Source organism: Trichomycterus rosablanca, chromosome 7, assembly GCF_030014385.1.
Source record: "Trichomycterus rosablanca isolate fTriRos1 chromosome 7, fTriRos1.hap1, whole genome shotgun sequence".
In the NCBI taxonomy this organism is placed as follows: domain Eukaryota; kingdom Metazoa; phylum Chordata; class Actinopteri; order Siluriformes; family Trichomycteridae; genus Trichomycterus; species Trichomycterus rosablanca.
The window spans coordinates 28974775-28989645 of record NC_085994.1 but is presented as its reverse complement, the minus strand read 5'-3'; the positions used below and the strand labels follow the sequence as shown (position 1 = coordinate 28989645).

Sequence of the window (14871 nt, the reverse complement as noted above, 5' to 3'; positions counted from 1 at the left end):
GCTCTTTGGCATCAACTCCACTCACCGTGTTTGGAGGCAGAGAAATGCCCAGTGGGGATGGTGTTCTTGGTGTCATATCCAGCATTTCTCTGCTCCCAGCTCCCTTGAGATCATTGACAAGCTCCTCCCGTGTAATCCTGGACTGACCTCACCTTTCTCAGAATCATTCTTACCCCACCAGGTGAGATCTTGCATGGAGCTCCAGAGCGAGGGCGATCAACAGTGGTCTCTTTCTCACCAAGCTTCTTGCTGATGGTCTTGTAGCCCATTCCAGCCTTGTGCAGGTCTACAATCTTGTCCCTGACGTCCTTTGATAGCTCTTTGGTCTTGCCCATGGTAGTCGAGAGATTTGAACGGAAGAAACTGATTCTGTGACAGGAGTCTTTTATACAGGGACAGGACTAATTTGTGTGCCTCATGTGCACATAACCGGTCTGTGGGGGTCAGAATTATTGCTGGTTGGTAGGGGATGAAATACTTATTTCCCTTAATTAAATACAAATTAATTTATAACTTTTATTTAATGTTTTTTTTCTGGATTTTTTGTTGATATTCTGTCTCTCTCTGTTAAAATAAACCTTCCATAAAAATTATAGACTGTTCAAGTCTTTGTAAGGGGGTAAACTTACAAAATCAGCAGGGGATCAAATACTTATTTTCCCCACTGTACATTGCCTTTTGGGGTTTCAGTGGGTAAAAACATTAAGTTTATGATGAAAGACTTTAATCTGGCTAGCAGCCGTGTTGATGTAAAGCCTGGACACAGAAGAATGAGGAAGAAAGATGCATTCAAAAACAAATGCATCAGAAAACTGCTAAAAATTTCATGGAGCAAGTTAACAAGCTGGGCAGAACAGAAAAGGAGCTATGTTATGTTACTAAGTTATGTTACTTTAGGCATGTGATGAGGCCCCCCTCATGATAACATTGAAGGCAGTGTTATGACAGGACTTGTTGAAGGATGAGGAAGACCAAGAATAAACTGGACTGACAATAACATGGTGTTGATTGCATTATCAGGGGCTAGTCTGCCACATGAAACAGAGGACATTGGAGAAAGCCTATCCATCTGTGCAACCAACCAATGACAGCACAGTGACGTGTGACAGGACGTGAAGTTTTACAGGCCCCCTCTAAACTTTCATATAGATGCACTTTGTAGGTATGGAGCTACTGGGTGTAGCCCAACTTTGTCATACACTGTTGGGACTGTTAGACCTGCATTAGGTGCACCAACATATCAGGAGGTTTTAAACACTGCTTACACTTTCTGGCCACTTTATTAGGACCTTATACCCAGTTGGAACTTGTTAATGTGCACTTATAGACTAGAGATTTTTTTCCATGCACAGTAAGTGTCAATCCTTGGCTTTATAATACTGCATGGGACACCACTAATGTCCCAGCCCTGACGTTTAGGTGTCTTTAACATATGATGGCACATTCATTTGATTATATTAATAAGTCTCTTGGATTGCCAGAAAGTGGTTTTATTGGTGCTGGTTATTTTTGCAAACCAAATTGATCTGGATAATCAGTAGTTAACTGAAAAAGGCTAATGTATTGGGAGGTAGTCTAAATTTAGTCTAAGTTTAGACGGTTGAATCGTGTTTAACAGTCTCTTATAAGCATTTTATTCTCAAATGATTCTAGGCTCAGAGAAAATGAATAATAATAATAAAAAAAGATATATATATGTAGATGGATTGGCTGCTGTTAATATGTTACCAACAATTATACAGAATCCTGAATGGTTTTACTAGATGTGAGCTCTACTTTGGGAAAAAATATGATAATGTACCACACTCTTAATTGATCCCGTTTTAGTACCACATACTGACTGATCTATAGTAATCCAGTACTGACATTCAGACGACACATGCAAACACTGCATCAAAACATAAGAGACCTAGTAGGGGTATTGTAATTGTTTGTCCTGTATTTGTGGATGAATGGCCAAGAGTTCAGAATGTTCATTCAAAAAGTTCCACAGGAGAATTACAGCATTACTTTCCACTTCTAATAAAGTTAAATAAAATTAATTACAGGTCTAAGTCATTTTATAACAGTTACATGGTTGTTACAGTTCCACTCAGTAAACAAATGTAAAGTCTTACATGTGTATATTTAATTCATAACAAAGTGAAGCTTGTTTGTATTTAGATATCTGTTTGGCAATGCAACTATTAAAAAAGCACAAAAAAAATTGGACAGTATTGCCATTTTTACCCATCATTCTACACTCAATCCCCCAGGATGTCAGTCAAATAATTTTGTCAATTAAATCAAAAACATTACAGCTGCAAGTCTCCTTAGCTACGTCTATAAGCTTTGTAGATGTCCTTGCCCTGATCGGTGCAATGCCAAGATTTGACTGGGACATCTGTAGACAGTTCCTCGGATTTCATGGCTTGGTTTTTTTTTTGTCCTGACAATGCAGTGTAAATTGTGGGTCCTCAGTTAATTCAAATTGTAACTGGTAGACTCCAGCTGAGTTCTAGAGTGTCTACATCTTACAGTGCCGCAGCAAAGGGTTTGAATACAGTTATGAGTACAAAATTTCAGTTTTTTGCTTTTTCAATACATTTTTGAAACACGCTTTGAAACACTGTGTTGTGGATTTAATTTTGAATGGATATAACTGCCATATTTATCCACCAATCCACACAGTGTGCGAACAATCAAGGTGTCTGAATACTTTTCCATTTTGTGTGTTGACTTGATGTTAATACTGATTTTTCTTATCAAGGTGGCATTAAAACTATGCATCATTATTATATTCCACCAAATAATTAAGGACAGTTTATTAACAAGAGTTTAAATTTGTTGTTACTTGTACTCTCTCATAGATAATAAAGTTGCCATTCATAATAATGTAGTCGGTTTTGTTTATTCAAACATAACTGATAAGGAATATGTATATAATCTGTGTTGCGTGTTAGTGTCTTCAATGGATATGGTTTTTAATTACGTTTAACCACAGAAATTCCAGTGAACTTTACGCTTTGTATGCAAAGTCCAGTACATGGGAAAGGTCCACAGAGGCCCTGAGCATGTATGCAAATGTTGGTCTAAACTGAAACTAGTTGATATGAAAATCTTTATTATGTTATTCGTCGTGTTACATTTTAAATGCCCCCTACCTTACGAAAATGCTGATTAAAATGTGCATCCATTTCTGTGTCCAGGCTCCTTGTCAGTGCATCTCAGGATGGTAAACTTATTATCTGGGACAGCTATACCACAAACAAGGTAAGCCTGATCTGTTTTGTTCGAGTTTACTAAATCAGCCTCTACAGCCTCTACATACCTCTTAAGTGTGGTTAATTAGTGCAGCGCTCATGGTGTCTGCACTATTTAACTTGCTTTTTTTAACAGTGGACCAGGTGTTACCAATGTTAACATTTTACTTGACTTTTATTTTTGATTTATCATTTGGACAGTCAAATTTATAAACTAACCAAGTGGCAATGCTTCAGTGTGCTTGCTGAGTTTTATTTTAGGTTGCCCCTAATTATTTGGTAATTAGCCTAAAAATATGAGGCACTGTTTAAACTAAATGTATTGCAACAAATGTGGACAAATCAGTACCCCAGGGTAACTGGGCATGTAGGCAGCTGCAGCAACCTTATTCTTTGTCCAGGCTATCTGGATTTTATTTCACTTGCTTGGTGGACTAGGGATTTGGGAGACTCTTGACATATGACATTGTGATCGCCAGCTTTTTCCTCTTTTACTAATCACACGAAAAGGGAATGTCTTACATCTTAGGCAAGTTTATATTGTGATAACCTAGTGGGTAAATAAACCTGCTTAATTTTTTGTACTGCGCTAAAGGTTTGATCTCAGTGAATCTGGCATGGTGACATTTTGTACCAGCAGTAGATCTGTATATCAACGACCAAGCCTACAAATGGACAGAGAATGGGTTATAGCAGGGGTGTCGAACTCATTTTCACCGAGGGCCACATCAGCATTATTGTGGCCCTCAAAGGGCCGATTGTAACGTATTCTGCTGTGATTGCAGTCTGTTGTTTTTCTTGGAGGCTAAATTCTGCATTTATATTGTCCTTCTTTACCACAGACACAGCCTCATAACACAGAGACGCACCGGTTTCTCTTCCTGAAGCACAAACTTGTTTTCACTTTCATTAAATTTCCTCCTTATGCTTAATTTTTTTACTTATCTTCTTGTACATTTTGGGATTATGTGTAAATATTTCTTATCATCTACTGGCGGGATGTGTCACTTTGCAGGTCACAAAATCAGCATGCAATTTGAGAGATGCAGTTAATGTAGGATTTTACAGTGTATTTTAAGACGATTGTTCTGCCCTCACTAATAGTTTATCCCCCTTGCTCAGCTAGACAGACAGACAGACAGACAGCTCTCTTCAGAATACAGTCGGTTTTATTTGCTTCCCAGCTGTGTGATACACTGTGTGCACCAGAATGAAGTAAAAATACAAACAATAAAAACAATAAAGAACTCAATACAGTACAAGCACACAGCTGTAGTCAAGTGTTACATCTGGTACAATATGAGATTTAACCAAACGTAAAATAGTGCTAAGGAGTTAGCATTTTGTGTAAAGATACTAATTGCTATAGTAACGGTAACAACTGTATTTAATTATGGTAAATTTGTAACTAAAACGCTCTGATGTACTCACTAAACATTTACAAACAACTGAGAATATAAACGCCACTACTTACAGACGATGCTTAGGTATTATACTGCAAGATAATTATTTACATTTATTATTATTGTTTACATTACTACCCGCGTTCTTTTGCCGTAAAAGTCACATGGCTTCTCAGCGAAGGTCAAAGTTAGTTGCCATGAGTACGATGTCTCCGGTTGCTGTTTAAAGGCGCAGGTGTCCCATTAAATTATAAGTACGTCTCTGTAACGACTCGAACCATCACAACAATCGTACAGTCGCTTAAGCTCTTGCGGGCCACATAAAATGACGTGGCGGGCCGGATCTGGCCCGCGGGCCGTGAGTTTGACACCCCTGGGTTATAGTGATATTTGGTATAGGGATTTTAAGCAAATGTATGAACCAGTGTGATCAAGCCGCATTTAAAAATGGTTAAGCTGCAAACGCTGATACTACTGATTTTCACTTATTGGTTTTGGATAGAGGAAAAAAACAAACAAAATACAGGGAGCATTATTTAGCATTTGTTCTGTCTTTCTAAATCCAGGACCGTATGTTTACAGCATGCAATGTGCAGTTTTGAGCTACACATTAGATTTGAGCTAACTGAGTTAGATCTTCATACATATCCCCTTCTGTTGTAGGTGCATGCCATCCCACTGCGGTCCTCATGGGTGATGACGTGTGCGTATGCTCCATCCGGCAACTACGTGGCCTGCGGAGGACTGGACAATATCTGTTCCATCTACAATCTGAAGACGCGTGAAGGCAATGTCCGTGTTAGCCGCGAGTTGGCTGGCCATACGGGTTAGTGTGCTTAGTTAGATTGCTTATAGACTACTTTCAAGTTCCAAAAAAGGTGCTCTGAGCGGATGCTAAAACAGCCCAGCACTTTTTTGGATTTCCAACACTAGATTTTTGTAATAAGTGAAATCAGTTATTTTTGGTAAATAATGCTGAGCTAGGGGCCATGGCATGATTTAAGTCTAATTATACTGTTAATCTAAGCTTTAATAGAGTAATCATAAACTGACTTAACTTAAGTTGTAAAACTGTTATGCTCTAAGGTTGACCAACATTAGTAACTTAAACATTACAACCACCCCAGAAAAATGTGCATGGCAGTAGACTCCTGTCCACCATCGAAAAACACATCAAAGCAATAAAAGAAGTTTGAGTGGTCTGATGAATCCTGTTTTCTCTGAGATCATGTGGATGTGCATGTTGGCATTGTTTAGTGAGTAGAGATGGCACAAGGATGCACTATAGGATGATCCAGCATGTACAGCATGTACATCATGTACAGAAGTTAAATAGACTGCTGCTAATGTCCTGGTACCTGATACCACAGGACTCCTTTAGATATCTTGTGGAGTTCATGTCAGAGCTGTTTTGACAGCATAATATGCAGGTGGTCCTAATGTTTTGGCTTGTGTGTATACATGTACGTTTATTTAAAGACTGAACACTACCCTTCCTTTTTTTGAACAGGTTACTTGTCCTGCTGTCGTTTTCTGGACGACAACCAAATTGTCACTAGCTCAGGCGACACCACCTGGTGAGTTTGGTGTAGTGCACCGCTTGCAATTTTTATCACTCGCATACATTGACTTCACTGATGCACTGACTGACTGTTTAAAAAAAAAAAAAACACACAATGCATTTAATGCAATTAAACTGGTCATTTTCTTTATTTTGTAGACTTAACTGACATGCCTTAACACTTGTAGCTTTCTGCTTTATTACATTTTAGCTATTTATTTTTACAGCAACCAAGCAGTCATGCTTGTGATTTCCTCTCTTATTTGGGTGAGTTGAGAATTCCATGTGTTGTGTCTGCAGTGCTCTTTGGGACATCGAGACAGGGCAGCAGACAACCACATTTGCAGGTCACACTGGAGATGTGATGTCTCTTTCTCTTGCTCCGGACACACGCCTCTTTGTCTCAGGTGCCTGTGATGCCTCTGCCAAGCTGTGGGACGTTAGAGAGGGCATGTGCAGACAGACCTTCACCGGCCATGAGTCCGACATCAATGCCATCTGTGTATGTATTTCATATGTGCAGTGTTTATATACCTACATGAAGGTTAAACAAAATATCTCAAACTGTTTACAGTTCACCAATTCCAAGCATATAATAAGTGCTCTTAAGACATTTGCCTCCAAAGCTTCTTGGAATGTTCTCTTACATGTTTTAATGGTTTTTGGAGAAAGTTTGATCATTGTTTAAGAGGAAAAGCTACACAAACATGATTGGCTAACGCCTGCCAGGTGGTAGGGACTGCAGGGATTCCTCATCACTGCTGCAATCACTTTCTCTGCTGGCTTGTCGATGGCGTCTGCATAGAGACTGGGGATACTGATAATCAGTGCGTGACTCTGTATGTGATTCTGATTCCTGTGTGATCCCGCCTTATGTGGGTTTAAAAGAAATGGTTGGCAACTGCACACATGTCTGCAGCATTTTTGGAGAGATGTAACCAGGGCAGTTAGATATGACAAGATTGGGAACAATGGGGGGAAGCGTACAAAGAATAAATCTACCAGTAATGTAGGAGGTAGCCTGAGCTTCAGAATATGTATATATACTTGGGTATTATATCTTTGTGTTTGGGAAGGTCCAAAAAGAAGGTAGTTTTAGTTTGATGCTCATTAAAATTATTCTTGAAGAACTTTAGCCAACATAGTATGAGAAGTATTGGAACATCATCAGAAAAATTTGCTTGCACCATAAGATGCACCTTATCTTATAATCTTGCCTTAGATTTAATGGCTGTTATATGACCACGCCCAAACAATCTTTAGACCTAATGATTTCCACCACTACACTTCTGCCTATACCACAATATGCTTCCACTGCACAAACCTCTCCTCCGTTCATAGTAGTTACAAGCTGACATTGTGGGTTAAAACATCATGTAGCTTTATCCAACTTATTTTAAATGTGGCAAGTGTGACAAAAGTTGACTGGTCACACCGTATTAAATTTTTTCCAGCTTTTCCCCCAGTTTAGATTAAGGTTTGTCTTTGTGTATTGCTCATTTGAAACAAAATTCCTCACAATGTCACTGACACGAATGTATGATATTTGTGTTGTATCCTTCTTACGGTTTTCATTGAGAAAAAACTATGGTAACTATATAATTAGACCAAGTAACCCTCGCACGAAGCAGAATAGGACACTCGAACCTTATACACGGACACCTACTAAAAGGAGAACAGACCCCAAAGTGCTCTCATTGCTCAATTACTTTAACAATTAAACATATTCTATGTGAATGGTAGTTTTTTTTACCCAGGACAGAAATCTATACCTAATTGGATCAGATATAAAATTTTTTTTTAGAAAAACGGCTCCTTCTAAGATTTTAAAATTTCTGAAAATCATAAAACTAAAACATCTCTTGTGATCTCAACCTCTTTAAACATCTTTCGTGTACAAATGTTAGTGTTCTGAAAAACATACAAATGGCACGCCATAGAGGTGGCTCTAAATACAGAGCTTATAATGGCGATAAAACACAACACAACAACTATATAATTATTTGATCATATAGTGGTTTTCCATTATTTTGTCCACCACCTTTATTTTTATGTACTGGTTTCAGCCACTGACAGGTTTTATTATGTTACAAGGCATTGTGTGGTAGCTATTCAGTTGTTGACTCATGTACCCTTGCATTACAAAATTTCTCTTTTGAGACATCATGATACAAAATATGAGTGGTTAGTATTCAGGGACGTTTAAAGTTCCATGATATTCTACAGTCACATTTTTCAGCAAGGAAAAAGGCGATATGCTGTCAGTAGATGTCACATTAGTATACGATTACATTTTTACATGTTTTAACCCTACCACCAAGATTAACCTATAACAATGATTACGCCGTAAAACCTATAACAAACGCTCTTGTGTGAAGCAAGCATGGGTTGATAAATGTTTTCTGGGGTTAAATCTAGTCATATTTTAGTTTAGTTAGCTAGCAGAGAGGTATCATTTTAGCATATTGTTGTAAGCTAACAGATGTGTAGCCATGTATTTGGAATCCCTGTGGTATTAGATAGGTGGCTTCCCTGGCATGTTACCATGTGTATTAACATGAAGATGCCACCTCTTTGTTACTGTAATGATTTTCACCACATTTCATCTGAGAGAAATGGTGCCCGTTTAGTCAAATAAAGAATTATTGGGTTCAGGCACTACTGTTGAATGAGAAGGTCTGGCTTGGGCCCAGCCCCCACCCCCAACCACTTCAGTTAATTGGGATTTGTTGTAATTGGGACACTCTCTCTCAACTATATTGCATTTAATTGTGTGAATAAACTTTTCTGACTTTTCTTCAAACAAAATTTTCTTTTCCATGTAGTTTTTCCCCAACGGGAATGCATTTGCCACGGGCTCAGATGACGCTACCTGCAGGCTGTTTGACTTGCGTGCTGACCAGGAGCTTATGGTGTACTCGCACGACAACATCATCTGTGGCATTACCTCAGTGGCCTTCTCCAAAAGTGGCCGCTTGTTGCTCGCCGGTTACGACGACTTCAACTGCAACGTGTGGGACACCCTTAAAGCCGATCGTGCAGGTCAGTGTAGAAAACAGCTTATTTTGAAAGAATTCCATAAACTCAGCTCTTGTCTTGAGCGGTGCAGTAAAGTGTCATCAAAGTGCAAAGTGTGTGAAATAACTGTCAAATCCACTTTGAAAGCATCCACATATATCTATGTGTAGCTTAATTTTCCTAACTGTGTGGTGGTTTTACTTTTAAACTTGTGTTGTAGCTTTGGGTGCTGAGAAACAGTGAGAATCAGCTTCTTCGGGAGTGTCTAAAACGCTCATCATGAGAAAAAAAATTAACATGGCTTAATGTATTAAAAGAACAAATTAGGAACACTGAACCGCTCTCAGTTATTACTGGTCATGAGTTCTCTCCACTAATGAAATTCCTCGGTTGATGTTTTAGTACAATGTCACATTAAGCTTAGTTTACATTAAGCATTATTCGTACTGCCCGAGTCGTTTTTACCATGTCATATCAAACAGTTCGTCTCAACAGCAAACTGGCTCAAAATTCAATCAGGTGAGCTTTGAGCATTGTGGCAAGTGCAAAAAACACTCAGGGAAGCACAGTGGCAAGTTAAGCAGCACCACCACACTCCATAGGAAACAATAGCACAGTTATCACGTGAATGCGCCCTTACAGCATTAATCGGTGTTGAACTAAGTAGAAGCTATAATAAAGGGAATCGGTGACGTTCTGTTCTGGGATTGCGGCCATGTTTACACCACAATCGATGCTGGAAATGCAATTTCTGATGCTTATTAGTACTAGTTACACCATCTTTTCGGGGCACAGAGCATCCTATACTGTGGCTTTACACCATTTTAATGTACAAAGCTTAATACATGATACCATTTATGCTTATTCATTTGACAGGCCCATTTAACCAAAGCTCATTTTAAGTGAAATGAGACACAGTGCAAGCACAGAACTGAACTGTTTAGGTTCTTGCTCAGGGCCTAAACAGAGGCTCTGCAATGTCCCTTAAAGCAAATTTGTAATCTATGTTACTAGCTTAGAATTTTAGCTGCTGAGCTATCACAGAAATGTGCTTGCTTCACATCTTTGTAGCCAGATTAAGGGTCTAATTAAATCTATGAATTCTTAACTGAATGTATAACTGCATCTTTTAATTGTGATAATAATATAAATGCACAGTTTCTCTTTATTAACAGTCTTTCCTAGCTTTAAGATGCTTGTAGCCCACACCCACCTTAGTTCTTCCCCACCCAGCCAGCAAATAAATAGTTAATTACATTTGCATTGAGAACCCCAGCGCCACTCCAACATGCCCATGAATTATGTAGACAGTAGAAAGGCATGAAATGGAGGTTGTGTTCGCATAATGTCATACAGAGAAGCACAGTTCCTGGATTGGGCTTGGCTTCTCATACAAACCGCAGCAAGTATGTGCACTAATGGAGCGTCCATCAGCAGATTAGTGTAATTTAGAACTTATAATGGATTTTAATTCATTTATTTTGACTAATAATTAAGCAAATGCTTTTCCATCTAATGACCTAAACATATAGTTTACTAGTAAAACTTTCTGTTTCGGTGGAAGGGTGGGTGAGAGTTGAGTACCCTAGCCATTGGGAGGGGCACATGCCAGTTCACTCTTCATGCTGATACTAAGCTCAGAAAGAATAATGAGTATAATAAGTAATAAATAGTGTCAGGAAGGGCATTTAATTTAAAAACTGTGCCAAATAAAATATACACACTAGACTGGTACATTGTGGCAAACCCTTGGTTACTAGTTAATGGCAACTGTTTGTTTTTTATAGTAAACATTTGAAACGTGACCAACTTTGATGATTTTGCAGGTGTCCTGGCGGGTCATGATAACCGTGTTAGCTGTCTGGGTGTTACTGATGATGGAATGGCAGTGGCTACAGGTTCTTGGGACAGTTTCCTTAAGATCTGGAATTAAAGCCACAAGGTATACACTTCATTACTTACTCACAGAACATTGTAGAAGGCTAATGTCTTTTTTCCCCCCTTGTTTTTAAGGCAGCACTATTAAAGTTCATAATTTGCATGGTGCTAGGGTTTTTATTCTACAACAGCTTGGGATCTGTTCTGAATTTTTTGCCTTCTTGCTCTCCAGCACGTGTCCACACAGTCCATGTCACCACAGTCTGCACTCAAGTGGCACTATTTGGAACAGGGCATGTGTATAACTTACTGGTTTCTTGCCTTGATGCTAAAGATGTACAGGAAGTCTTTGGAAAACATTGGCGGCTACATTTTATGTCACTGTGCATATCTGAAACCACAGTTAACATAATGGCAGTACATGCTATATATGGTTTGATATAGCAGTCACTGGTGCAAACTGGGTTACATCCAATCTGCATTGAGGCACTTCATTAGCTAACTAGTACTTGATATGCACCACATTGCCAAACGTTCTGGACAACACTTCTAACTATCCAGTTTAGGTGTTTGTATAAACCTGTTAGCAATGTACAACCTTGCCAAGTATATGAGAGATTGCCCCACTTCCATCAAAACAGCATTTTTGAGGTCAGGCACTGATGTTGGATAAAGGCCTGGGTAACAATATAGCTAGCCTTGGGGTGAGCCAATTCCATAATAATGCAGATGGTTTTATAAGGGGATCTCCAACAAGCTCATGGTCAGGTGTCCACATACTTATAGATATGTACTGTTTTAAGTTGCCTTTTTGGGCTTTTTGGCCTTTGAATGATATATTTTTAAATATTATAATGAGCTAGGGCTGTAGATGAATTTAAAATTGTGATAGTCATAAATCATTTGTTCAAGTTCAATATGTAAATGTACCCCAAGCAAGAGTAAATCATCTTATCCATGCTTTAGAAGTTCTGTTAAATATTTTTATTTACAAAGCTCTCATATGAAATGACTTTGGTTTTAGCTGTTGCTTTACTTAATGTTTTTATTAATTTTTTTGCTGATATATCATTGCTTTCATTTGTCTGTAGTTAAGTTTTTATAATATGATCATATTATTAAAATAATGTCTTTTTCCCCCCCAAACAGATGGCATCCAGACTCCAAAGTTGACTGGAAGACCATTCCAACCTATAAATGTTTAATTTTATTGCATATCCAATCTTTTCAAATGCATCACAACTGACCCCCCATTATCGGAAGAAACAACAGGGCAAAATGATTTTTCTTTCCATAAAAAAGAGCACAATTGTTTCATTCAGTGGATCACATGGGAGTCAGTGGGTTCTACATTACATGCTGGGGGTGGGGTGTTTTTTTATTTTTTTTTATTTTAAGAATGACACAGTTAGCGTTTCAATTGAGGATCAAAAACTCTTTTATCTCCTAGTCTTTAACTATTTTAGAATTGAGTTTGTAGATGTATGGCGTTCAAATTGTCTGGCGTAACAACCCAGCTTTTATTGTGTGAGTAATAAGGAACGGTTTGAGCATGACCAGGGGTCCATTAGCCACAGTCAGACCTGTTTAAGTTCCACTATGTATATTTTTTTTGTTTTATTTTTCTCTAGTCACAAGTCTTTGTTTGCACAGGAATAAAACATTGCATACATAGAATGATGTTGAAAATGTTGACTAACCAAGCACATGCTGTTAATAATGAATGCTCATTTAGAAAAAAAAAAAACAACAAAAAAAAATCCCCAAACAACTAAAAGGTCCATTTTAATTGTGTTTCTCTTACTTGTATTTGTCTGACAAGGTAGAGTAATGAAATGAAGATAACTTGTCATTTAATAGTTTTATTTTTATGTTTTTCTTCTCCATGTGTTTTTGGTTGAGCTTTGCGGGGGAGGCTGAGGGAGGGCGTTGGAGTTGCGTGTTTGGGCTTCATTTCTACCCACCTTCAACAGAGGTGTCTGTTCCATGCTTGGAAAACCGGTTACTTCTCTGTGAATGACATGTAAAAATCAATGTTGGAAAATAATGATATGGGGGGGAGCTTTTTAAGTTAAAAAATAATAATAAAAAACTTATTTTTGGTTGTCTGCCATGGGTGGGTTAACTCTTAGAATCGCATGCTGTAGAATTGCTTAAGAGGTGCATATGGAAAGTCCTTTGATGTTTTTCTTTAAGGAAAATAACCTGTTGAATAGATCATCACAATATTTATATTCTTTTTTTGTTCTTTTGCTACTCTGTGCATACATAATTCAATTAAACTCACAAAGCTATGCACTCGAGAGAAGCTACCACATTGATCGACCCGTTCTGTCCATACCAAACACTCGTACACGACCCTGACACGTGGACAAGAACGCGCTCACACACACACACACACATATACACACACACACACACACACATTCAAATAACTAGAACAAAAAATTTCATTTTTTTTCTGTAGCAAGACAAAAATGACAGATACAAAGTAAATAATGCTAGAGACATTTTGTAACAAACAGGTTTTAATGTCCTTTAATAAAAATAAAAAAATAAAAAAACTTGCAGCATTTGAATGGCAGAGTTTTTCTGTTGTTCCCTCTGCGTGTAATGAGAGGCGCTCTTTCCTTAGCGGTAGTGGCATTTCTTCCATTCTGTTATCCCTCTGCGACATTCTGTACAAAAAATAAAAGTTATGTCGTTGTGCATTAGGCCTGGAGTTGGCAACAAAAAGAAAACCTACAAAAAAGAGATATTAAAACAATTCCCTTTTCCCTTCTCTTTCTGTCTGTCTCTCTTCATACAAATAACTGTAGAGCTCTGCACACCTTCACTGTATCCTTATCCATCTTTTGTATTTAATTTTAAATTCAGTGTACAACAGAAAGCTGGATGCAAGATAGAAACTATATTAAAATGTACTGTTATTTAAGATGTAATAAAGCAGTTTGAGATGACATGTTTGTGGTGGTTTACTTTATAACAAACTTCGACCTGTGCAGTATCACTCTGCTTTTTAATTAGTAAGGTGTTTAGCCTGTAATCTATAATAAATTATATACCTTTCAACTTTGTGGCAGCTGGTTTGGGAAGGCCCTTTCCTGTTTCAGCACAAACCAAGGTTTGCAAAAAGACATGGTTGGACGAGTTTGGTCTTGTGGCCTGCACACAACCCTGACCTCATTTGCACTGGAAGACGTGGGAGATGAATTGGAGCAATGGTTGCGAATCACACTTTCTTGTCCAACATAAAACAATAATTTTTATTTTCAATTAAAAATTTAATATATTTTTGGACTAAAAAGGGGATCGATCCATCCCCACGGAGGCACTTTAACATTTTATAGAAAGACTAAATAGACGCAAAGGATTCATCTGATTTACGGGGCAAATTCATTTCAGTGATTATAAGGAAGAACCGAGGATGCTTTCAAAGTAGTGTGTAAAAACCAATATTTCAACCACCTCATATAGAGGCACTGTATAGGAAGTATGACGAGCAATTATCTGCATTTGCATAATTTGATCTGCACTGATCAAGTTTTAAAAAGGTTAAAAGGTGGACATCCATTGTGCAGCTGCATCAGTTACAAACACTAGAAAAATATTAAGTGTAATAAGTCATGCAAGTGTACAGTGAAGGCAACTCACTCACTCACTGTCCTAACCGCTTATTCAGTTAGGGTCGCGGGGGGTGCTGGAGCCTATCCCAGCTTTTTAATGGGCACCAGGCACACAGTAACACCCTGGATGGGGAGCCAGTCCA

At 38.2% G+C, this 14871-nt stretch overlaps 1 protein-coding gene across 1 annotated transcript in view; it reads left to right on the top strand.

Annotated features, from left to right (window-relative positions):
- gnb1a (guanine nucleotide binding protein (G protein), beta polypeptide 1a) overlaps nucleotides 1–14062 on the top strand; it is a 44234-nt gene extending 30172 nt beyond the window's left edge. The window contains exons 5-11 of the mRNA XM_062999203.1: nucleotides 3189–3252; nucleotides 5309–5471; nucleotides 6156–6222; nucleotides 6507–6708; nucleotides 9032–9248; nucleotides 11051–11166; nucleotides 12252–14062. Coding sequence (XP_062855273.1) covers nucleotides 3189–3252; nucleotides 5309–5471; nucleotides 6156–6222; nucleotides 6507–6708; nucleotides 9032–9248; nucleotides 11051–11157 — 820 coding nt within the window. The 3' untranslated portion in view covers nucleotides 11158–11166; nucleotides 12252–14062. The remainder of the gene's footprint in view (nucleotides 1–3188; nucleotides 3253–5308; nucleotides 5472–6155; nucleotides 6223–6506; nucleotides 6709–9031; nucleotides 9249–11050; nucleotides 11167–12251) is intronic.
- Nucleotides 14063–14871: the final 809 nt, after the last annotated feature.